At 40.3% G+C, this 27,201-nt stretch overlaps 1 protein-coding gene across 1 annotated transcript in view; it reads left to right on the top strand.

The window, feature by feature from the left end:
• LOC126162374 (nuclear pore complex protein Nup85) overlaps window positions 1-5,777 on the top strand; it is a 139,270-nt gene extending 133,493 nt beyond the window's left edge. Inside the window, exon 12 of the mRNA XM_049918832.1 lies at window positions 5,402-5,777. Within this exon, the coding sequence (XP_049774789.1) occupies window positions 5,402-5,708 (307 nt within the window). The 3' untranslated portion in view covers window positions 5,709-5,777. The remainder of the gene's footprint in view (window positions 1-5,401) is intronic.
• Window positions 5,778-27,201: the final 21,424 nt, after the last annotated feature.

The raw sequence follows: 27,201 nt of genomic DNA, 5'->3' as shown, positions 1-27,201 counted from the left end.
TATCATCTGGATGTGTGATAAGCACTAAAGATAGGCCACCACATGCAAGCACTCCTGAACATGCACTATGTTCAGGTGACATGTTTGCCCATGTGTTTCCCGGCTGGGAGTTTGAGAGGAGCTGCAGCATTGGGCTGTGGAAGGCTGGGTGGTTGATACTAGCTTCATATTACCCAACACAGTGGCTATGTGGACACCACCATTGCCCTTGTTGGTGACAATGGACACAGGAAGGCATGCATGCACAACATGTATCTGGATGTGTGATAAGCACCACAAAGATAGGCTGCCACATGCAAGCAGATCCAGTAGCAATAACAGGGACCATTCTTTGGGATTCCCTGCCTTCTGTTTAACATCCTGTTTGTGCTGCTACCATTGGCAGGCAGCTGCATGAAGCAGGGCTCGCCACACACCATCCGTTATGACGTCTGCCACTCATTCCTGCACAGCATTGTGTCTGATTCGCCTGGTGCCGGCAACAACATACGTGAGGCCTACAGGTTGGTCGCAGGTCATCTCTAGTGATGAGTCCCATTTCTACCTTAGAGGTGACAACCACAGGGTTTGTGTCTGGAGGCACAATAGTGTGTGCCACTAAGAGTAGTTTGTGGGCTCTCATTACCCTTTAGCTAGCCTGGTGTGATGATGTGATTACCATTATTGTGTGGCGCCCATTCACAGTTAGTTTTCCTAATGGGATCCATGACAGCTGAATGGTAAGTGGATGAGGTCCTGCAAGTGGTAGCTCTGCTGTTCGTGAATGTTCATGTCCTGTTTCAACAGGACGACTCTCATCCTCATAGTGCTGCCATCTTCTGAGTGTGTCTTGCAGCTGTGGATAGTCTGCTGTGGCCAGCTGAATGCCACACTGTTTCCCCAATCAAGAATGTGTGGGATTTCATGAAGTGTGTCTTCAGGACTCCACATCCATCTGTGCAGTCAGGTGCAAGTGGGAGGGGATAGAGTTTCACAGGACTTCACCCGAGACCTGTACAACTCCATGCCGCACATCTCAATGCATGTATTAACAACCACGGGGGCCCAACACTGTGCTAGCATGCGTGATTTGAGGCACTGTAGCGCACTACATGTTGTTCCTTCCAAATTGAAAGTGTAGTTGTGTCGCGTGTATGGTACCATCTGCCTGCCTGCCTACCTACAGTGATTGCAATTCTCTTTGTCTGTCTGGATGCAGTTCTTTTCATGGTGATAAGTGTACATTCAGAAAATAAAGATGTTTAAAACCATGTCTGATAAAATAGTTCATCTGGATACAGTTCTCTATGAAACAGCATTTGTCAGTATTTTTGCAGTTTGAGTCATCATTCGCATCTATATTTGCATTTATCAGACATGCACATTTTTCAGGTCCTTAAGAATAAGAAAGTTGGAATGTAGGAAGCCTCAGATGAACACAAAAATATTGGAAATGCTTTAAGCAAGGGTACTGGCCAGTAATTATTGACATCTGTGGTGTCCCGTTTTTTGTAGAGAGACTTGACAACGGCCTGTCTGGGAAAATACCTTGTGTTAGTGATGCATTACAGATGTGACTCGGAACATCAGCTGTAACTGCTCCACATTGTTTTAATATCTTGTTTGAGATGTCATCTAGTCCAACAGAACATTTATTTTTAAAGATTTGATGATTTTTCCTTATTTCACAAGAGGTTGTTAGATGAAAATTGATCTGACAAGGATTTCTCAAAACTGACTCTTCCATGTACTAGTTGGCTTTTTCTTTTGAACAATTCTCACCAATTTTTTCACCTACACTTAAGAAATGGTTATTAAATATATTACCTACTTGTGTGCTGTTAGTGAAGATGGTCTCATTCTCTTTAATAGTAATACTACCTACCCATGTGGTTGCTTTTCCTGTCCCCCTTCTAACAACATTCCATATTGATTTGATTTTATTTCAGAGTTGTTAATTTCATCTCTGGTATAAATATTTTTCGATTTTCTGACAACTTTTCTCAGTATGTTACAACAATTTTTATAGTGTAAAATTGCTTCTGGGTCTATTAATTCGTGCTGTCTCATACATTTTTTATTTATTTCTGAAGACACTTAAACACCTGTAGTAATCCATGGTTTCCTTGAAAACTGTTTGGTGTTACATTTAGTAATTCATTTGGGCAACAATGTACAAAAAGGGATATAAATTTAACAAGAAATATGGTATATGTTTCGTTAGCATTTGGCTCATTATATACATATCTCCAATTAACTTTTCTTAAACTTTCTCTGAAGTGCTCTATAGATACTGGGTTGACCACCTTACACTTCTACTGAATGGTTTCTGAACTGTACACCCTGCTATGTTTCTAAGTTAATCAGTTGTCCATCATGGTGTGATAATCCGTTTATCACAGGGAAAGCATGTGTTAGTTTTACATCATCTTGCTGTACAAATACATTATCTATTAGATTGCTACTGTATTGAGCTATATGTGTTGGGAAGTTGATCACTGATTCTAAGTTATATGTCATTAATAACACATCTAGTTCATTTTTCTTATCAGAATTACTTAGAAAGTTTACATTGAAATCTTCACAGATTGGTAACTTCTTCTTTTTGTCTGACAGACAGCATTATAGGGAGTCAAACTTATTTATGAATAACTCCCAATCTCCTAATGGGGACCTGTACACGGTTGCTAATATCAACACTACATTATCTAGCTGTTGTTCACGTGCACAAACTTCAAAGTGCTGATCGACACAAAATTTGCTTTCTTCTTCTGTTTTGTACGTATACCCTTGTTGTGTGTAAATGGCGACTCCTCCCTTATCCACACTAGATCTGCAAGAGTTAGATGCTAAATTATATCCATTTATATGGACATTTCCCTCCCCACAGTTTCATGGTGTTCAGGCAGACAGTCCAGGGTGTCCCACTCAAACCTCCCTTATTTCAAGGACCCAGGAGAGAAAAAACCACAGAAGAAATGCTAAGTATCATCATCAGAGTGCAGCATGGTCGCATGGAGTGAAAATGGCAACTCCACAGCAGCACACCCAAGCAGTGGTGTGGTTTGCAGAAACAAAATCATATATTACTGTCAAAGAAATTATCGTTGTGTTTATGAATGTTATCCACCTGTTGTGAAAACAATTAAGGAATGGCATAGGAAGTTTCTGGCAACAGGATGTGTTCTGAAACATTGTGGCGGTGCCCGTTACGGAGTTTCAGAAGAGACAGTGGAGGACATCAGACAAACATTTCTCAGAAGCCCACATAAGTCAATTCGTCAAGCATCTAGGCAACCTGATGTACCTCGATCAACATTGCATCGTGTAGTTCACCAGCATCTTCGTATGTGTGCTTACAAAGTACAAATTCTGCAACATCTGACACTGAACAACAAACCATGCCAACAATAATTTGCTGCGGATATGCTGCAGTGTATTGATATGGATGCCAGCTTCCTGGCAGGATGTTTATTCTCAGATGAGGCAGCCTTTCATCTATAAGGTAGGGTTAATAGGCATAATGTTCGGATTTGGGGTTTGCAAAATCCGCACGTTGTCATTGAACATGTTTGTGATAGCCGTAAACTAAACTACTGGTGTGGGGTAATGCATGACAGGAATGTTGGACTGTTCTTCTTTGCAGAACAAACAGTGGATGGGTCATTGTATGTGGACATGTAGGAGCAATTTATGTACCCTCAGATACAAAACTTGCAATCCTACATCATTTTTCAACAAGATGGAGCTCACAGTGGCTGTTCACAAGTTCCTGGATAGGAAATTTCCCCAATTGTTGGATCGGACACAGAGGACCCATTGCCTGGCCACCATGTTCACCCGACATTACAGCGCTTGATTTCTTCAAGTGGGGATTCGTGAAGGACCACGTGTATGCAACCAAAGTGGAACGTATTCCTATGTCGCAACATCATATCACTAATGCGATTGCAACAATAACAGAGGAAATGTCACAAAGAACTTGGCGAGAAATTGAATATAGATTCGATATTCTTCATGCTACAAGTTGTTCACGTGTAGAGGTGTACTGATGATAAATAAATAAATTCTTTGAGATGCTCTACAATGTGGTGCATTTTTCATTGTTGTATCTACTGTGGTGTGGCTTTTTTTTCCTGTGTCTTTGAAACCAGGAAGGTTTGAGTGGAACACTCTGTATATCAATCTCATTCTTATTTTTGAGATCATCTAAACACACTAACAGCTCATCTACTTTTTTATTCCCCTGGTATTTTGATGAAGTAAACTGATACTACCCTTAGCTTTATCGCTATTTGGTGTACATGAATCCTCTTTTATTCTATTTTTCTTGAATGTTGTCTGTCTGGACTTTGGCTTTAACCTAAAAAAAACTGTCTGCCTGGTCCCATTACCACAAGGGATAATCCCTTGTGTTACTGTGCCCCCTCTCCCCCCTTACAGTCTCTGCTAGTAGAGAAACTAACTTATCTTTTCCCTTCCTATTTTAGCTGTAGGCCATGTGTAGTGTATCCCTACCTACCAATAGCATCAACTGGAACTCCACAAACCACACATTTGTGTTCCCAGTTTCTGCTTCTATTTTGTCCAGGTCACTCGCAATCTTGGATTCATAGCCAGGCTGTTTCCTGCTCTCCCAACTATAATTACCTGATCTTCCTTCTCAAAGTCCTTGCATAGCTGACCTAAGTTTAGTCACCTGGATAAGGCTAGCACTTGGTTTCACAAAACTTGTGACCTGATACCCTGCACCTAATTTGTCCTGAAGCTGCTGGCCTACATCCCTCCCACGACTGCTACCTAGAAGCAGAATTCTTCTTTTCCTATTCTGATTTGATACTACCTGTCTTTTTTCTTTAAGTTCATATTCTGCTTCAACTTACATTCAACTACATCTGAATTGAAGCCCTTCTTCCACTACTTCAGAAAGCAACCCAAACTGATTTATTAACTGAATTTCTAAAGTTTTTTCAACAGTTTCCCTTTTTCGCCCTTTGCTTGCTACCTTTTCCCAGCACCCCCCTCTCTCTTTCCTCCCCTAGCCTACATAATTCCAAATTCAACTAATTCAGCCTTAAGGGCACAAATTTTTGCCTCCTGTTCAGTGATTTTTCTGTCCTTTCAACATAACCTACATTGCCATGGAAGAGCCTCATTATCTATCACCATTTCCTCGCCGCTACATTTACCCCAATGAAACCATAACCTACAGTCTTCACAGAACACCCCCCTCCTTTCTACGGCAACCACCACATTTGTCACACATGGTTTGATAGAAAAATTTACACAAAAGCAGAGAATAACTTGGCACGAGAGCACTGAAGTTTTGTAGCCTGTACTAATACTTAACTAAATGCAGTTGATGATGTTATCAGTATTGTTGATGTGAAATGCAATAGCCTATTGCTTATTTCTGTTTCAGTTTCTGGATAACACTTCTGATTGATTCTTTGCCTCTTTTGGAGTCAAATGACATCATTTTCACATCAAGTGACACTTATGGACTAAGCCAATGCCTGGAAGAACTCTTGCTGGAAAAGGGCATAGTCTCTCTGTCTACTTCAAGGTGTAAAAAGAGCCAAAAGTCTGTAAATGATGCAGAAATGCCAGACAAAATTAATCTAATAAGAGTAGCTCTAGCTCGCAATCTTGCAAGAGCACTTAATTACGAAGCATGCCATATAGTAAAGAAAGAAGTTCCAGACAAAGATATGTTTTTATTATCGTGAAAGATTTCTGTAAAACTTATTCATTTGTAATTTTGTACCAATAAACATCTGGCTGTGTGTGTATAAGAATTACCTAATTCATTCATTTATTCCAAAAATTTGCAATTCTCTCTCTCTCTCTCTCTCTCTCTCTCTTCCCCTCCCCCCCTCCCTCCCCCCTCCCTCCCTCCCTCCCTCCCAGAGGCAGGGGGCGAGGTGAGGGGCGCACTGCGACAGTCACTTCAGTTTCTTTAGTGAAAAAATATGGACCTTTTTCACTTTAAAGCAAGCTTCATGAACTGAATTTTACAAAAACTATTTGTCAATCACCACATAGTTCATCTGGTAACTAGTACTTCTCTATTTATTTTGAGATCTGGTTATAGTAGCTGATATGTGGTAACAGGCTGAAATCCATAGTCCTGAAAAGGACCAAATTGTAGATTGCAACAATTACTGAGATACATCCCACCTCAGCAGTTTGTATAAAATATCTTCATTGACTTTTGGTAAATAAGCTTGAAAACACTGCAGAGCACAACTTGGAAACACAGGATTTCACTAGGGGTAGTCAACTGTGAGAAACATTTGAGAAAGTTGTAAGAAAGTAGTAGTGCATTTATTTACTTCAGAAGGGTAGATGAGTACCTGCACAGTGAGAGTTTACAAATGACATGAGCAAGGTTATTATTCCGACAAGGTAGATTAGTTGAATAGGAATTCACATATCAAATGAAATGCACACTCAAGTAAATTGCTGAAATACTTACACTTTTTTTAAACGTGGTGCTAAATTGGATCATCAGATATATATGCAGATAAAAAGCTGTGGACTGTAACTTTAACCAAGGCTAGGAATCAAACATGTACCTTTTGAAGACAATGGTATTATCAGGTGATCTATCCTGGCCTACCCCACCATACTCTTAATCTATGCCACACACATAAAGTGGCTTGTGAAGTACAGATGTTTGTGCCCCAAGTTACCACTTTTGAAACACTTTAGATGCTTTCTTGCATACCTTGCTATACTAGTGCTGTGGGGAAGAAGACACTATAGATGAACACCTTCCCCATCATAAAAGGTTTGTTTCTAGAATTTACACTGTGATGAAAGTTCTTCATATAAAAAGTGTGTGCAGGACATATTTTCACACGTTTTAATCTATTTTCAAACACACAGTCAGCAGAGTGGAAAGATTCATTCTTGAAATAAGCTAAGCCATTTCTGTGCAATATTTTTTCTCCTAAGATTAGCATTGCAGCAAGGTATTTGAGAAGCTTCTGAGGAGGTGGTCCCAGATTAAAGTCCCCCTTCAGACATTTATCTCTCCAAAAGTTTCATAAGCCTTACACCCACTGCAGAGTGGAATATTTATTCAGGAGAGAGAGAAATGGTGAAATGAAAGAATATAATAAAGTACTGAAATGTACAGTCTTCAAAAAAACTTCCTAGAAAACAAATTGTATGGGTGTCACCAAATCCAATTTGTGGTGATAACAGACTCCGTGATGTTGCTATACTGTAATTAGAAACTTTTATGCAATGGTGGTACTCAATGTAAAAGTTGTCGAGAGCACCAGTTTAGATTCGAATCGCTATCTGTCTATCGTTAAACTTAAGGTTAGACCAACCTCTTGAAAAAAGAGCCAGTACCACCTCAAAACATGTGGCATACAGAAGTTACCTAGAGAAAATGATTACAACATATTAAAAAAAAGAGAATACCCTAAATGTTGGGAACAACTTCAGCAAGACATTATTCACAATGCTGAAGAAAGTATTCCTCTTTAAAAGAAATGCAGATATGCCTGCTGGACTGATGATTGTGATTAGTTGATTATAAAGAAACAATAAGCTATGGTAAGAACAGAAAAAAATTAATAGAAGCACGCAAATGTGTGTCAAAAGGTCTCAAAGAGATCAAGAGTATGACATTTAAAAAGTTGGTTAACATCAGTTGTCATATTTTAAGCAGAACAATAAAAATAACTTTTATAAGTATTCAAAAAATAGTTTAAAGAACAACACATGACTAAGTTTACAGTTTATAGATTCAGAAACACAGAAGACTGCGTATAACAACATCGATGACTGCGGAATACTTGCAGACTACTTAAAAGAATCACACAACTGTGATCCACCAAAAGAAGAATTTCATTTTGATAACATAATTCAAAAACAACCAGTCTCAAAACCACCAACAATAGAAGAAATCAGAGAAATCATAAAACAACTTAAAAACAACAAATTATTAAGAGAAGACAATATAGTTACTGAATTGTGGAAACACTCGACTGACAACATGATTCCATGTCTAACAGAAATCATTAATGAAATTTGGACAGCAAATAGCTTACCGTTAGAATGGACATCGCCATTAATTCATCCACTAACTAAAAAGGGAAAGAAAATTGATCCTAACAATTATAGAGGACACTCCCTCTTGTCAGTGACGTACATGATCTTGTCCGTGGCACTTTTGAAGAGAGCTGAAGGAGTCCGCGACACAACTAGGAGAATATCAAGCAGGATTTAGGAAGAGAGAGTCTTGTGCAGAGCAAATACAAAATCTAAAGAACACAGTAGAAATGAGAAAAATCATAAACTTGAAATACATGATAACTTTTTCAGATTTTAATAAGACATATGACTCAGTTGATAGATATACACAAATCAGTATTGTAAAGGATTTTGAACTTGACCTAAAACAGCATAAATAATTAAAGGAACTTTAACAAGCACATCAAAAGTAAAATTTTTGGGGGAACCCAGGAGGAAAATGGGGCGAAGGTTTATCACCCCTATTTTTCAACTACACATTAGAGAAGGCAGTGAGAGAATGGTGGAAATCCATCAGTACCAAACGTGGATATCTTGAAAGAAATCAAAATAAAGCCACCATAGATTGTCATGCTTTTGCAGATGACATGGCATTAGCTACTGATTCACTGGATAGTGCCAAGGAATAAGTCACAGAACTACAGAATCTAGAAGACAAAATATGACTAAAAATATCATTTGAAAAAACCACACTTTGTGATAAATATCAATGATGCCCCCTCCCCTCCTCAAAACCAAGTTCATATCAACACAACAGCTAAAACAGTTTTAAATACCTAGGAGAATGGATACAAACCAATGCAAAAGAAAATATAGCCTTGTAAAACAGAATACAGTACATAAAATGGAAAGAGCATTTCATATGACAAAAAAAAAAAAATAACAAAAAAGAAAAGCTTTGTTCTGGAACACAAAATTAGGACACTATCAAACAGTGGTAAGGCATGAAAGACAAGAAGAATTCGAAGGAAAATATTAGGTTCTTGAAATAAAACTAAAGTTGAGTACAAATTAAGATCAGAGAGCTCTATTTGAAAGTGGAAAAGCTGGGTGATGTAATGAGGAAAAGAAGGCTACAATTTTATGGACACTCATAACCGAATGGATAGCAATGAACTAACCAGCCAGATCTTCAACCTACCAAACAACTACTAAATCTAAACCCACATGATTCACCTAAATTAATAAAGTTATGGAAGACACTGGAACTAAAATGGGCATACAATAGGAGGGTGGTTTGAAAAGTTATCGGAATCACCATGAGAAGTCAGCGCTAGTACAACGAGTTGTTCATGCGATATTCATTGGACTGTTGCCTGTAAACGTGTGCCATGGCTTGGAAGAGAACTGACGCACTGTTGTTCCCGCGTGGTGATTTGTGAAGATGCAAAAAATCAAGATTCGAACAGCAATTAAGTACTTCATAAAGAAAGGTATGAAAGCAAAGGACATTCATGCCAATTTCCAGAATACACTCCTCTTTCATATTCAAATGTTGCCAAGTGGACAAAAGAATTTAAATTTGGTCGGGAGATCTTAGATGAAGTACGGGGTCAAAGGACAAAAGTGAAGGCTATGCTCTGTGGAATAAGACAATAGGAAGATGCAAAATTTGCAAGATACAGAATACTTTTTTCAGTGTCAAAAACGCAAAGTTCTTTGTTCTTTCTGCTTCAACAAAGAGAAAAACTGCTTCAAAATATGTATGTAAATAACTTCATTGCTACAGTACTGAATGTGCTTTTTCAATAAATTTTATTTTATTTACATGTCAAGTTCCTTAGGAGCAAATTGAGGAGCAAATCTCCAAGGTCATGGAATGTGTCAGTACATGAACTTACAACATAAAAGTAATAACAGATAAAATTAATATTCATGAACCTGAAAGAAAATCAGTCCGTAAGTTTAAGCAAACGCTATCAGCAATACAATGAGAATCAGCTTAATTTTTCAAGGAACTCCTTGACAGAATAGAAGGAGTGACCCATGAGGAAACTCTTCAGTTTCGATTTGAAAGCACGTGGATTACTGCTAAGATTTTTGAATTTGAGTGGCAGCTTATTGAAAATGGATGCAGCAGTATACTGCACAGCTTTTTGCACAAGAGTTAAGGAAGCCCGATCCAAATGGAGGTTTGATTTCTGTCGAGTATTAAGCGAGTGAAAGCTGCTTATTGTTGGAAATAAACTAATATTGGTAACAAGAAACGACAATAATGAATATACATATTGAGAGGCCAATGTCAAAATACCCAGACTCGTGAACAGAGGCCGACAAGAGGTTCGTGAACTCTCACCACTTGTTGCCCGAACCGCCCGTTTCTGAGCCCAAAATATCCTTCTAGAATGGGAAGTTACCCCAAAACATAATACCATATGACATAAGTGAATGAAAATAAGTAAAGTAGACTAATTTACGTGTCGAAGTATCACTCACGTTCGTATAGTGATAAATGGCAGTATTAAGTCTTTGAACAAAATCCTGAACGTGGGCTTTCCACGACAGCTTACTATCTATCTGAACACCTAGGAAATTGAACTGTTCAGTTTCACTAATCATATGCCTGTTCTGTGTGATTAAAACGTCAGGTTTTGTTTAATTGTGTGTTAGAAACTGTAAAAACTGAGTCTTACTGTGATTTAAATTAGTTTATTTTGTACAAGCCATGAACTGAGGTCATGTACTGCACTACTTGAAACCGAGTCAATGTTGCACACAACATCCTTTACTACCAAGCTAGTGTCATCAGCAAACAGAAATATTTTAGAGTTACCCATAATACTAGAGGGCATATCATTTATATAAATAAGGAACAGGAGCGGCCCCAACACTGATCCCTGGGGCACCCCCCACTTGACAGTACCCCACTCAGATCCCACATCACAGCCGTTATCAATATTGTGAATAATGACCTTTTGCTGCCTGTTGCTAAAGTAAGAGGTGAACCAATTGTGAGCTACTCCCCTTATTTCGTAATGGTCCAACTTCTGGAGCAATATTGTGAGATCAACACAGTCAAATGCCTTTGTTAAATCAAAACTGATTCAGAATGTAGAAATCTGATTATACCTTTACCTTACTCGTGCCAATACAGTTACCTTGAATCCAAATGTTACACATGTTAACACAGTAAAAAAAAAAAAGGACTTAAAAATGAGAAAACAAACAATTGTTCACCTGCCTCCAAGTTTATTGGTAACTGTAAATAACACTGCTACCCAGTATTTAGGTAAAGTAATTAGTAGTGAGAAAACTACAGTGAAACAATGCATTAACTGCTATGGGTAGGTAGCCACAAGTATGGTGACATGTGAGTCAGAATAACATACATATAATGGTATTGCGAGAAAAGGCTAACCGCATTCAGCAGAAAACTGCACTGTGCAGTGGTAATGACTAGCAGGCATGTCAATGTCACCACACCAGGGCAAGTATCTTGTTATTTGCGATATGGCTAGGGTCCAGGTTTAAGCAAAAACAATTGCACCTCAGTGATATAAATTTGTTTGGATTTTAAGTCTAAGTGATTCTCTCAATGCCAGAGTCCAACAGCAACACCACGATGCCAAGAGCCATGCCGGGCACCGAGATGACTGGGCATTGCCAGCAGCAACAACAGGTTCGGGACCGGGCTGCACTTGCCACAGCCAACTCTAAGTTCCTCACAGGACTTAGTGCCACAGCCCTGCCAACATATAGGTATTATCTCAATTGGATTAGGATGGGGGATAATTTTATTTATCGCATCAAAAATCATATTTTTTGTATCATGTTTCTAAGGCTTTTAGTAGAAAAGTAACACCGTCATCCATGCCCACTGCTGCAAGCACTGAGTTAGTAGTGGGACTTAAGGCCTCAGCACCTGCTGCTGTCCGACCCCTGCAAGAGGGCAACAAGTCGAAGCCCAAGCACAGCCATCTCCAGGTGTTGCCATGGTAAATGTATGTGGAACCAGCTGCCCTTCAGGGCTCCATGTCACCAAGGGGAGTAGGATGCTGCTGACATTACAGCTGTGGCCTCCAGAGGCCAGTAGCCTGCCATGGCTCTGCCATCAGCATTGTAGGGCAGAATCCGCTGACCATACATCAGTGCCTGCCAGGGACAACAGAGCTACGTCATTTATTGGATTTAAGTAAAGGCATGCTTTGCCATCTACATTGTTTCCACTGGACGTGAATTAAGGGCAGATAGAGTGGTTGTTGATAGTAAACTGGCAGAGAAGAACGAGTAGATAGAATTAATGAAGTCACAGATCCTAGGAGTGGATCCAGCTGTTGGTAACATGTTGCTCCTTTTTCTTGTAGGTAGTCTGAGAATGTGTTACCATTGGTAGAGGATCTCAAGTCATTGGCTGACATGGGTGTTTGTCAGATAAACAGTTATTGCTAATTGCAAGGTTGCATTTAACAAGAGAGGTGACATTGTTTATGACGTGCACAGAAGTGTTGTGCAATGCAGAAACTTTTGATCAGCTGAGTCGTGGATTGGAGCAGAGAGAAAACAGTGCATGGTTTTTTTCTTGGTCAACTGGGTATGGTGTCGAGAAGGTATAATGAGGTGATAGTTGTATACAACTTCATGACTAGGATTAGGAAGTTGAGTGCTAAACTTAGGAGTTGTCAGAGTGAGGAAGTGAACAAAGTGGTACTACAGGAGGCCAAGCGACAAGCAATTGATGCTTTACTGAGAAGTTTAGCACCAGAAATGTCAAGGAGCGTGCATGCCATGGAGCTTAAAGATCTCCATGCAGAGGTTAGGTTAACACTGGAGTATGAGGAAATCGCTAGGTGAACAGGGATACAGGATTGAAGACATCTTTTTTCATCAGATGTAGTGTTTCAATTGTGGGTGTATGGGGATAAGCAGAGGCAATGCGATTAGGAGTGACTGGGATAGCACTGGCTACCATCGATTTAATAGGACCAGTAGGAGTGGGTAGTGTAGGTCATGAACAGGGATATAGGTATAGTGGTACAGGTGGTGGGGAGGAGGAGGAGGGGGGAGGAAATGTCCATTAAAATTAAGATGAAATCCCAGAGCCGCTGACAGGAGTTCCTGGTGAAAATAAATATAGTAAAAACAAACGCTGAGGTGAAATGTCCCATAAAACGTTTGAAAAACGGTAGAGAGTACAAGGTTTTGTTGGACACAGGGGCACATGTCTCAGTGGCCTCAAGAGAGTTAGTACATAGGCAGTGTTGGAACATGCCTTGTTATAAGTAGTTTGGAGTAGGGGATAATGATATACAACCATTGGGGTCAGTAATGATGAATTTTTCGCTTGAGACAACCAAGTTTAGAGAATATATGGAATTGGTGTCATATGTAATCAAGAGCTACAACATGATTGTATTGCTAGATTTTCTGCACCAACATCATGCCATAACTGGCATTTGACAATGTATAGTGGAGCTTTGTGAGAAGGCATTCCAACTAGGGGGAACTGTTGTCAATGTTGAACTGACGCGAAGAGCTTCTACTATATGAGATGATCCAGTGAAACTGCGAGAAATTACATTGTTGTTGTTGTTGTTGTTGTTGTGGTCTTCAGTCCTGAGACTGGTTTGATGCAGCTCTCCATGCTACCCTACCCTGTGCAAGTTTCTTCATCTCCCAGTACCTACTGCAACCTACATCCTTCTGAATCTGCTTAGTGTATTCATCTCTTGGTCTCCCTCTCCGATTTTTACCCTCCACGCTGCCCTTCAATGCTAAATTTGTGATCCCTTGATGCTTCAGAACATGTCCTACCAACTGGTCCCTTCTTCTCGTCAAGTTGTGCCACAAACTCCTCTTCTCCCCAATTCTGTTCAATACCTCCTCATTAGTTATGTGATCTACCCATCTAATCTTCAGCATTCTTCTGTAGCACCACATTTTGAAAGCTTCTATTCTCTTCCTGTCCAAACTATTTATCGTCCTTGTTTCACTTCCATACATGGCTACACTCCATACAAATACTTTCAGAATCGATTTCCTGACACTTAAATCTATACTCAGTGTTAACAAATTTCTCTTCTTCAGAAACGCTTTCCTTGCCATTGCCAGTCTACATTTTATATCTTCTCTACTTCGACCATCATCAGTTATTTTGCTCCCCAAATAGCAAAACTCCTTTACTACTTTAAGTGTCTCATTTCCTAATCTAATTCCCTCAGCATCACCTGACTTAATTCGACTACATTCCATTATCCTCGTTTTGCTTTTGTTGATGTTCATCTTATATCCTCCTTTCAAGACAATGTCTATTCTGTTCAACTGCTCTTCCAAGTCCTTTGCTGTCTCTGACAGAATTACAATGTCATCGGCGAACCTCAAAGTTTTTATTTCTTCTCCATGGATTTTAATACCTACTCCGAATTTTTCTTTTGTTTCCTTTACTTCTTGCTCAATATACAGATTGAATAACATTGGGGAGAGGCTACAACCCTGTCTCACTCCCTTCCCAATCACTGCTTCCCTTTCATGTCCCTCCACTCTTATAACTGCCATCTGCTTTCTGTACAAATTGTAAATAACCTTTCGCTCCCTGTATTTTACCCCTGCCACCTTTAGAATTTGGAAGAGAGTATTCCAGTCAACATTTTCAAAAGCTTTCTCTAAGTCTACAAATGCTAGAAACGTAGGTTTGCCCTTCCTTAATCTTTCTTCTAAGATAAGTCGTAAGGTCAATATTGCCTCACGTGTTCCAATATTTCTACGGAATCCAAACTGATCTTCCCCGATGTCAGCTTCTACCAGTTTTTCCATTCGTCTGTAAAGAATTTGTGTTAGTATTTTGCAGCTGTGACTTATTAAACTGATAGTTCGGTAATTTTCACATCTGTCAACACTTGCTTTCTTTGGGATTGGAATTATTATATTCTTCTTGAAGTCTGAGGGTACTTCGCCTGCCTCATACATCTTCCTCACCAGATGGTAGAGTTTTGTCAGGACTGGCTCTCCCAAGGCCGTCAGTAATTCTAATGGAATGTTGTCTATTCCCGGGGCCTTGTTTCGGTTCAGGTCTTTCAGTGCTCTGTCAAACTCTTCACGCAGTATCGTATCTCCCATTTCATCTTCATCTACATTCTCTTCCATTTCTATAATATTGTCCTGAAGTACATCGCCCTTGTATAGACTCTCTATATACTCCTTCCATCTTTCTGCTTTCCCTTCTTTGGCTAGAACTGGGTTTCCATCTGAGCTCTTGATATTCATACAAGTGGTTCTCTTTTCTCCAAAGATCTCTTTAATTTTCCTGTAGGCAGTATCTATCTTACCCCTAGTGAGATAAGCCTCTACATCCTTACATTTGTCCTCTAGCCATCCCTGCTTAGCCATTTTGCACTTCCTGTCGATCTCATTTTTGAGACGTTTGTATTCCTTTTTGCCTGCTTCATTTACTGCATTTTTATATTTTCTCCTTTCATCAATTAAATTCAGTATTTCTTCTGTTACCCAAGGATTTCTACTAGCCCTGGTCTTCTTACCTACTTGATCCTCTGCTTCCTTCTCTACTTCATCCCTCAGAGCTACCCATTCTTCTTCTACTGTACTTCTTTCCCCCACTGCTGTCAATTGTTCCCTTATGCTCTCCCTGAAACTTTGTACAACCTCTGGTTTAGTTAGTTTATCCAGGTCCCATCTCCTTAAATTCCCATCTTTTTGCAGTTTCTTCAATTTTAATCTGCAGTTCATAACCAATAGATTGTGGTCAGAGTCCACATCTGCCCCTGGAAATGTCTTACAATTAAAAACCTGGTTCCTAAATCTCTGTCTGACCATTATATAATCTATCTGATATGTTTTAGTATCTCTGGAATTCTTCCATGTATACAACCTTCTTTTATGATTCTTGAATTACATTACAATTTGGGGGGGGAAGATTAGTGGGAATTGTACCAATGGATGACATAAGCATCCTAACGTAAATGGGGTTGGCTACAGATGACGTACAAATCACAATACAATGGTTATGGTTTGAGCTGCACATTTCACAATCCATCCTGTTCAATGTGTATGACTGCATAAGTTCAGCAGTCAACAGTTGTGGCATTGTTAGGTAGGTAAGCCCATCCACCACAGCAATGTCATACCACATCAGATGGGAAAAATTGGTTTTTAACTGTCCTGGAGCCAAAAGCCACATAAAAGCAAAATGACATCAGTTTCTCAAAATTTTGTACATGGCTGTACGTTCAGAGATCGTGAATAGTTACAATTGAAAGAAAACAGCCCTCGCTCACTAATTTTTAACGAATTAACCGGGTTTCAACACTGCTAGGAGTGTCTTCCTCAGAATTTAAATCAAAGAATGGTCTATAACATGGTCACGGAATTATGACTAAAAACGTATGATCATCGTAAAAGACTGGCAGTACTTATATGTCATTTATAAAATAATAAATATGCCAGAAGGACATTAGTCACAAAGATATTTAAGATAAAAAACTGTGATGGCGAGCCACTAAGGGCTGCTCGTTAATTGCGTGGTGCAGGTTGCAAAAGTTTGTTGATAATGTTCGTGCATGGAATTACTATAAACTACCAAGTCGTCCAAGTAGTGGTATATAAACTTAAACTTAATGTCCGAGAATATTTTGTGTAGGAGCTGAGATAGAACTGCAGCACCCGTAGATAATCCAAACTGAATTCGTAAATACTCCAATTGGACGCGAAGGCTGTAATCAGTTTGGAAGGTTCTGCGAGCGGAATTTGATTATAAGCCTGGTTTAAATCTAAGGTGGTAAATAACCTAGTACCACGAAACCATCCAAAACTAGAATGCAGATCAGGAAGAGGTACTGACTGCAATACCCCTTTTTAATTCAAATCCCTATAATCGACCACCAGGCAATAATTCCGATTGGGTTTCCGGACAAGAAATATAGGCACAGCATATGGTGAATTAGAGGGCCAAATTGCTTCCTGATCTAACATCTTTTCAATCTTTTCCTTCAACTATTTCATTTGAGGTGGAGCCAACCTATACGGTGCTTTCTTAATAGGCACATTATCAGATAATTCGATGTGATATTCCACAAGAGATGTCACCCCCAACCTCTCCGTCGATGCCTCTGATGAGTGGGACATCACAACTGTTCACATTAGATTCATTCAAGCAGTTGTGAGTGGGCTCATGCACATGCACAGTAGAGTTGCGTATGGGTATTACCTTCTCCCGCTTCTGGCCACAGAAATGTATAAGTAGTAGCAGTAGTAAGCAACCAGATGATACCCAGAAAAATTTTACTGGCGTGCCCAAGCTGCCAAATGCATCCATGCGCAACAGCCCTGGATCTATGGGCCAGGGAGGCAAACCATGGTGTCTGCCCTAGGCAAATATTTCAGGGTGGGGAGGGGGTGGGGGGGGGGGGCACCAAATTCATATTCGTGAGGGAAAAATCTTACCTCACAAAGCCTAGCATCCAGTGCACGGTGGTCTATTGATTATTCATAGGATTTTGAAATGCATCCCTTTTGATATTTCTAAACACATATTTTTGAACGAATCATCTAGAAATTAATTTTCCTGCAAACAAAAGGGGACGGGGCTATACGAGCTGAGCGGAATAAAGCTGAACGGGTGAATGCCAATCGATGTTTTTTATGTGGTTGACTGGGTTTGCGAATAATCAGCTTTGTTATAATTACCTGCGAAATCCATAGATTCAGACTACCAGAGTGGAAGTAAATGACAAACGGGAATAACAGTTAAGAAAAATAATACATAATATTCTTGGTGTATCCAAGGAAATAAAATTTTGACAGAAAAGCTTTGGCCAGATCGCTATGCTTGTAAGGGCCAGTTGTACAGTCCCCGGCTAGCAGCTGCGTAAGTTCAGTTCTGGGAGTAGCGCAGAAAAGATGTTGTACGAACACATAATAACGCCTAACCGGAGAATAAATGCGGGATAACTAAACCGGTGATTGTGGCAGGGTTAGTGAAGTTAGCCAGAGAATGAGTCTTGACACTGACAGGAATAGTACAGAATTAGTGATGACAAGATTGTTTGTTAGAACGAGCAAGGAGAAGAAACAGTAACATCACACAAATTGTGGAAGAATATGACGATTCCAAATTTATACACAAATTTCATGCTACTACTTTTCGATCTCATGGTTGAGAAGCTGGAACATATGAAGGAAGTGTGAAACTATTTCCTAACATAAAGCTTTTTGCTTTTAGTAGGCCTAATAGGCATTTGATATTGGTGCTTCGTGAATTATATTCTGTCGTGCTATAAAAATGACCATTTGTGACAAAACAGTCTTGTTTATTTGGTGTGTGTCACAATTGCTGCAGTATTAGACAGGCCTATTTCATTTCATCTATCAGACAGCGACAAAATTGATGTAATCAGGTCGAGAAATCACACCAATCTTCGGTACTATTTGTATTAATGGCTTTTTCAGTATTAGACAGCGACATTTCGATGTTTCATATAGCAAAACATTTGACAGACTTTAATGAGATAATAGATACTTTTGCAGAAAGGAAAGCACGCCATGTAAAGCTGTAGTAAGATCAGAGAGAAAAAAATGGTTTTATGTACCCTATAATTACTTTTATGTCACACAAAACAGCAAGTTATTAGCTAATAGGCAGGATGTCAAACCGGCCGACTGGGAGCAGGAGAGGCTCCACAGGACATTTTAATTTCTACTGTCATGAATATAATTTGATAGCTTCCATTACAAAATATACACGTTTGAATCCACAGAGTGAAATACAGTGACGTGCGGCAGAAAAATGCTGTGTGAAGAGGCGTGACATTGCCAGTTTGGTGAACTTAGGACCAAATAACATGTCTAACATTTTCTCGAATGTATATGTTTTATGTATCAGACTGTTTGGAAAGATGTGCGCTACAAAATGAACATTTTTTGAAAAGTTGATTTTTTTAAATTTTTGGCATCCTGTCTCAAAAGCTTGGGGGAGGGGATGTCGGAAATATCAGAGATCCGGGGCAGATGCGCATAGCAGTCTGAGTTATAGTGGGGAAGTGGATAGTATCTACGTGACCCGTGTTTACGTTTAGTGATTTTGCTGTTTCCCTTTCCTTTACTGCTCTCATGTCAAATGGAAACAAAAAGGATTTCTGTGGCCGGAAGCTATCAAGTGAATTAAAATACATTCACATAATTACGGAGGGCTAAAATGTTATTAGTTTCAGATCTTATTTTATTTCCACCTTTCTGGCAGTCAAGCATCAATCGCCTTGCTGAACACTGAAGTTATTTTTGTCGGTTTGGTAAAGAAATTTGACTTTCATTAATCTTTTCCATGAGGCAGTCAATTTATTTGAAACGAAGTGTTTTAATTCCACGCTTTTGGCTAGTTTCAGCTGTTCACTGCATTCTACGTGCACATTTTCATCTTGTAGCACATATGGCATTATGCCATAATAAAGAACCAAACATGAGATAATACAGTACTGGTACTCCAAGAAAATTTACATCCCGTAAACTGCTCTGAAAAGCTTAATATCAGGTCAGGGCCTACTTCATTGTGAATCTGGACATGTGAATGTGCACATAAGCCAAATTATGCATTTTAGTATGGTTCAGGAAATTCCGATGCTCTTGGAGTATCCTCTGATGTCTTGTTCCTTTTATGACATAATGTTAGATCTTAAGTTTTACACGTATGAATATACGGGCTTCCTATGTCGTCGTAGCTGTGCAAGCGCGATGACACCTGTTATCTGACGCTCTCTGGCAACTGCTGAAACGAACCTATTTCTGACAGGTCGCGGGACAGCTGTTCTCGCTGCGGTATGGTAGCAACATTATTTGGGTGTGAGTCAGTGGTTCTACGTCCCCACAAACCTTCGAGACCAATATTATATGTGAAAGCTTTGCTTTTCTTGTAGCAACAGTATGTATATTAATTTAAACCATTAACTTTTCCTATTTGTGTGTTCGCGCTACTTAACAGCGATGTTGCTATTGGCTGACTACATCACATGTCCTATACTCTGAACATCTGCTGTCACTGGCTGGCGGGATAATGTGACATGAGCTGTGACTGGCTTACAAAAGCACATCGCAATGTCGATTTCAATGCTTCAAAAAGTAACATGCGGCATTTACTGGAATTTGCATTTATGCTTTCGTAATACAAAAATAGGCAGTGTACATGCTGCTGCACATCAAAGATCTGTCCAAAAGGTGTTTTTTCCCTGATGAGTTTCGTTTACTGAAGTGCGAGAAATACTACACCGGTGTATAAAGCTGTAGTCATTCAAAGGACTGATAACGCTTACAGTTCCGAGGGAAAGTGTACTATCACTTAGCATGGAAAAAATGTATTTTCACCCGGGGGATAATGTATTTTTAACCGAAAAATCCGGGAATTTTTTTCCTTGTCCACATATACACCATGAATAAAGTTGGACAGCAGGAAGGCTGCAAAAATATGAGTACTACATCATGCCCTGAGGAATGGCAAGCTGTGCAGAGCACCAATGAGGCATGTAAATGATATGGCAAGCAGCAACAGTTCAGTATGCGTGATGGGTTGTTGTGCAGAATGAGCAAGTTAGGATCACAGGTGGTTGTGCCAGTGGTGTTGAAGGAGGAAGTGAAATGCATATTCATGTCTTGGGCCATGGAGGATGCACGGCGATAAATTGAAGAGTGGTGGAAAAATGCTCGTGAAAAGAAAGAGTGATGTTGATCAATACATTAGAAATTGTATACAGAGTGTGCTGCAGACAGATTGGAGTCAAAAGGAGGTGCTATCGCAGAGGTTGTCAGAGGCAACAAAACTGCTTAGTTTAATTAGTGTGGACATGTTAGAAACATTCAACTGAACACCAGCAGGTAACCATTCAGTGCCGACCGTAATAGACCATTTTTCTTGTTGCATAGAGATGGTAGAGATGAAGGGGCAACAGGCAGTCAACTTGCAATAGTGTTGGTGAATAGGTGGATACTAAAGTTTGAGGTGCCAGGTACAATAATTACTGACCAGGGGGCAAACTTTGTCAGACCTAATGAAAGAGTTGATGGTTATTAAGAGTTATAAAGTTAAGAATGAGTCCACTTCAGCTGCAGGAGTTCATTGGACAATTGAAAAGACGCTTGGTTATTAGGTGAGTGCACACCTTTCAGATATGGACGTACAGGTATACAGGATTTGTCTGAAAAGTAATGTGTCACATTTCTTTTTTTAATTTTAAATTTATTGATTGGACAGGTTTAACAACTTAAAATTCATCAAAATATGACCCTTCTGCATCACTACATTTTCGCCAGTGATCGGGACTGTATAGTGGGTGCAGCACCATTGTCACACTGATCCTTTCCAGGTAGGCCATAACAACAAAGGCAGTGTGAGCCAGCATGTGGTGCAGTTTCCATGAAGCACAGAACTCCTTTTGGATGTGGACAAACCTGTTATTCAGTCCTTGGAGCACTTCCTTGTAAAGTTGAGCATTGACGGTCTGGCCAGAGGTGCGAACTCTTGGTGGACAACCCCCCTTTATAAAAAAAACACTCACTCATGTGAGCCATCTTCTGGCATGGCGAAAATGTCAAGTGCCATTTCGCATTCTGCCCTTTGACTCCAGACTGTACTGAAAGACCAATGACTTGTCCCCATTGATCACTTGTTTAGATAATTGGGATGATCTTCAGAGACTTACTTGTGTTCTTCACATACTTCCACACTGTCTTGCTTTTGTTTTGCACATTGGTCAAAACTCTGGGCACAATTTCTTCACAAATCTTCCACATGGCCAAGTCTTCCTGTTCAGTCTCATGAGCAACTGTTGAAAGCAAGTCCAATAATTGTGACATCAAGCAAACACTCATTCAATGGTCTGAATTCAGTAACTGATGCACATGTCACATGGTTGTTGGTTCTTGGTGTTGATGGTCAACCTGCACAGGCATCACTGGTGACTTTCTCCAGACCTTCTCTATCCATTTTATGCCACTTGTTCAACTATGCTGTTTGACTATGATCTGGAAGGCAATTGCCCCCAAAGATTTCTTTAAGCACTCCAAAAGTTTCCAGCGGCATCTTTCTGAGCTTCACACAAAACTTCATTACATAGTGTTGCTCTAAAGTTTCCTCCATCATAAGTTTGACCTGACCGCTATATAGAGATTCACAGAAGAAGCTGTCCTAATCCTCCAAGAGCATGAAGGCAATTGAATGACTTGCCACTGGAAAGCTAAGGGTCCTCTCCCACCCTCCTCAACCAGTCCAATCTCTCTCTGTGACTTATAGTCACTTCATGAAAAAATGTGTTGCATTACTTTCCAGACACACCCTGTATTTACCCTTTGTGGTGAGTGCTTATAACTCCAAAGTACACACTAGCACAAGGTTGTCATCATTCGAGGCGGCATATGGGAAAAAGATTCCATCACCAGTAGTCATGATTGGACAAAAAGGAGGCAGGAACAGTGAGTCGGTGTGAGAATCTGCAAGGAAAGTAAGGAAAAAGTCCAGCGAGTGAATGCTAAGGCATTGAAGTAGCAACAAGATGCTGTGAAGCGAATGGGAATAGTTCCAAGACACAAAGTAGGACAATGGATGATGTTATCAAGTCCATGCACTCCAAAGGTGAAAACGAAGTGGTTTGTAACATGATACCAGAGCCTGTACCAAATGATTGAGACCACTTCACCAGTAAATGTAAAGCTACAATTTCCAATAAGGTCAACAGTTGTGCATGTTGGAGCATCTACAGCCATTCAAGAGGGTGCAGGCGATTCCATAGGTGGTGGGAACGAAAATGAGTAAATAGTCAGAAAAGAATAAACAAGGGGATGAACAACAGGAGAAGGAGGTTCGGATAACTCATGTTCCATATGCACTGTGCTCAAGGAAAAAAAGTCCATATGTATTGTGTTTTTGTAATTTTAGGATTTTTTCTCTTGTGTGTAGTACAGGTTGTTTACATTGTTTCAGTTGTGAGTTTTTGTTAGGATAGGATGTATCTGCAGTGTACTGAGACATGCTGTTGGAGATAGGTGACTTCTGAGAGGAGGAGAGGTGATAATGGCCCTGTCCTCAGGTTGCCGTACAGACAAAGGGCAAGAATCTAGTTTTGGCAGCACTGTATTCCTTGCTGGAGAGTGGGGAGCACTGCATGTCATCAACAGCACAGGGGAATTGTATTTTCCATGCAACAAGAGATAGTGTTGTTCAGTCACAGATGGTCATAGATTTAATATTTGTTCAAGGGTACAACAATTAGCGGATGGGGTGCTTAGAGAGGTCGTCAAGGAACACAGGAAGTTACTCGAGGCATATGCATGATTAAAAGAGCATTTGCAGGAGGTAATCAGAGTAGTGCCAGTGGTCAGCATACCACATGAACCAAGGAGGGTAAAAAGGGGACATATAAATGTGAGCGGTAGAATTCTGAAAACCATATTCAGGACTGCAGATGCAAGTGATGTGAACAAATTGAATGAAACAATGGAAGTGCTGAAGGGTTAGTGGAGGCGAATAGAACGACAGAGACATTCCACACACATTATGATTCTGGAGAGTAGAGTGCTAAACAAGACATGCCTGATTCGGCAGCTTGCCAAAGAAGTTATGGATTATGCCAGGGCATCAGCTAGTAATCTGAACTGAGATTTGGAAGCCATACAAGCATGGGTGCAGAGTAAAACTGATGAACCTGCACGAAGCCATTCATCACGTGCTTCACCGGCAGGTCAGTCTGGTCTTGCTGTCACCTGATCAGTATTTCAGGGGATTGAGGAAGGCACAATGGGAAGTACCACCAGAATTACAGTTAGTAGCAGAACTGGGTAGGCAGTACTTGTCATTCTACTACCAAATACAACTGTGGATGTCATGATGAATAAGGCACAGCTGTACATATCAGTAAAAACAACAGTATTGATTGAGCATGCATTATTCAGATGTTACATGGTGCACACCTATCCAGTGAAGTTAGGGACAGTTGAAAAAATTATTCAAGTGAGAGAAAAAGGATTGTTGCTAGTGGCAGAAGGCAGTGACTGGCACATGGTAATGATCAAGTGTGAGCTTTAGCAGTGCCAAAGTGGAATGGTCGCCATATGCCTGACATGCACGGTTGCAACGATTGGAAGAACATGCATCGTGCAGTTGTGAGAGGTAAAGCAGAGGGATATACCTGCCGGAAAGAAGTGACTGAACCAAAACTGTATTTTTCGAGAGCAGTTTTACGTAGGATGTACTCAGTATACAACAACATAGCAGTGTTAGCTAGCTGCTGTGAGTGTGGAAAACTCATGGGAGCAAAGTGTGTAGAGTTGCAAGGCAGTGGGTTTTTGATCAACAGGACTAAGTGTGATGTTAGAAGACCTATGTTTCATTTACCAGTCTCTATGATGAGAATTATTCTGTTGAATATAACATAGCCACAGCCGTATTGGCCAGATGGACCTCTGGAGATGTCCAAACAGAACCTCACTTTTCTTAATAACACCTGGGAACCCAGCCTGGACCATTCATCGAGCCAGATGATAGTTGCACAGGAGGGGCAAATCACAGTGAAACAGTTGTTGCTGCATGTAAGACAATATTGGGATGGGAGATGTCAAATAACTGTGACCTTGAGTGCCACAATTCCTAGTGCCAAAGCAACTCTGATTTTTCTTGGTTTAGCCTTTACACGTCTGAGACGAGCGGCTTGGAGACCTGATCCAGGGATGATTCAAGCTCCCTTGGATTGGATTCCCCCAAGTGAGGGATGGAGAATAGATTGTTAGCTTTAAAATTAATGTGGTAATTGTATAGTAAATAGGAGTAACCTGTCTAATGATAATTGTATTTGTGTATGGATTAAGGGGAAGAGTAATCTTAGCATGAAACTTGGTCAAACTAAAAACCGAGTGGCCAGGTTTTCTCTGTGGAGAAGGGCAGTGTAACAGCACTATTCAATTTTAGCTAGGATAATGAGTGAGGCATAGTAAGAAAGCCACCATGAAGCACTGCATTATCAGTCGTGGGCTGGTAGCTGCAAGGCCGGCAACATGTAGCTCAGAACAACATACATGTAATGGGATTGCAAGATGAGGCTAACTGCACTCAGGGGAAAACTGCACCACGCAGTGGTAATGACTGTGGAAGGCATCTCGATGTCACCGCACCAGGGCAAGTCTTTTGTTATGGACAACTTAATAAGGGGCCAGGTTTCTGTGAAAAAGAAAAGCATCTCAGACTGATATTTATGTCCGAATTTTGATGCAGAAGTGATTCTCTCATTGCAGGAATGCAGCACCACCTCCACGATGGCAAGGGCTGTGATGATCAGTGAGACGACTGAGCATCACTAGCAGCAGCTGTGAGTTAAAGACCGAGATGCACTTGCTACCACCAGCACTAAGTTCCTAGTAGGATTTTGTGCCCCAGCACCAACCGCCATCTCACTCCTGCCAGAGGACAGCAAGTCAAAGACCATGCACAGCAGTCTCCATGTGCTGCTGCAGTAAAGGCCTGCAGAGCCAAGGGGCTGCCAGGGCTCCATGCCAGTGAGAGCAGTAGGACGCCGCTGACTCATGGTCGTGGTCTCCAGAAGCCAATGCCCTGCCATGGGCCTTCCATCAGAATCGCAGGATGCCTATGCAGCAACAACGATGGAAGCCTGCATGAGTGCTGGCCAGGAACAACAAAGTGAGGTGTGTTTATCTTGCTGAGCCATGACACTTGATGACTGGAATTAAATAAAGACATTGCTTACTATCAACAGTGGTTCCACTGGTCCTACCGACCTGTCGCCACTGCTCACTCATCCCCCAGAGCGCAACTGCACATTTCAGTACTCTTCTAGCAACCTACAATGTATATTAATTGTTGTGTGTCCGAAAAGATTAAAACAGAATACATTAGTATATGTTACAAAAACGGATCACTGGTGCCAGAAACATGTCATAAGCAATAGCAGTTTTACGTAATTGCATATCGTGCAAAAAACCTCTTCAAAGAATTATTAATCTCAGTCTGCACCTCTGTGACAGCTGGGCACACAAGGGTTTTGAGTTTTTTTAGATTAGGTGGCTCCCCATCCAGTACAGATAGCAACGGCTGCGGGAGATCCTGACGTATTACTGTAAGCTTCAAGGGAATGCCTCCCCTCCCCCCCCCCCCCCCACCCCCACACTCTCTCTCTCTCTCTCTCTCTCTCTCTCTCTCTCTCTCACACACACACACACACACACACACACACACACACACATCTGAAAATTTTAGAAAAAACCTCAGTTCACTTGTATGTAAGCTCCCCATTCATACTATAATCATCATTGAGAAAATTATAGTTTTGTTGGTGTTGGCATGACAAGCATCCTGTGAAAGATTACTAAATGTCTTCTCTGAATACTATCTTGATCAGATAGCTCGGAATCCCAAACATGTTGGAAACATATTACATCTAATGGCAACAAATGGACATAATGTCTTTGAGGATGTGGCAACAATGATTACAAAAATACAAAGGTCAAGTAAAAGAAACAAAAAGTTGTACATGTTCAGTAAACTAAATAAACAATCAGTGGCATCATATCTTAGTGAGCAACTTGAAATTTTCAGCACATGCATTACTGCACAGTAGGTGTAAAACAAATCATAGGGATATAGATAGAGAGATTCTGAATGAAATGTGTTTGGCTGTCAATAAAGCAATGTGTGAGGCTTTCTATGACTACCATAGCAGAATATTGTCAAATGATGATTCACAAAACCCAAAGAAATTCGGGTTGCATGTAAAGGCTGTTAGTGGCACTAGAGTTAGTGTCCAGTCACTTGCAAATGAAACAGGAACTCTATTTGATGGCAGCAAAGCAAAAGCTTAAATGCTTGACTCCATTAAAAATGTTTCTTTACAAAGGAAAACCTAGGATATTTGCCAAGTTTAATCCTCGTACCGCTGAAAAGACGAGTGAAATAAGTGTTAGTGTCGGTAGTGTTGAGAAACAGTTGAAATTGTTAAAACTGGACAGGGCATGGTGGAATCCCTGTCATATTCTTTACTGAATTTGCAGCTGAATTAGCCCTTCTTCTAAGTATAAACCAAGGTAGATCCCTTGAACAAATTACCATGCCCAGAAGTTGGAAGAAAGCACAGGTCACACTCATTTACAAGAAGGGTAGTAGAAGTGATCAGCAAAACTACTGTCCAATATCCTTGACATTGCTTCGAAAATATTCTGAGCTCAAACATAATGAGG

The sequence above is a fragment of the Schistocerca cancellata genome, chromosome 2 (assembly GCF_023864275.1).
Source record: "Schistocerca cancellata isolate TAMUIC-IGC-003103 chromosome 2, iqSchCanc2.1, whole genome shotgun sequence".
Lineage (NCBI taxonomy): Eukaryota > Metazoa > Arthropoda > Insecta > Orthoptera > Acrididae > Schistocerca > Schistocerca cancellata.
Note: the sequence above shows the minus strand (reverse complement) of the source record. Positions and strands in the feature narration are given on the sequence as shown.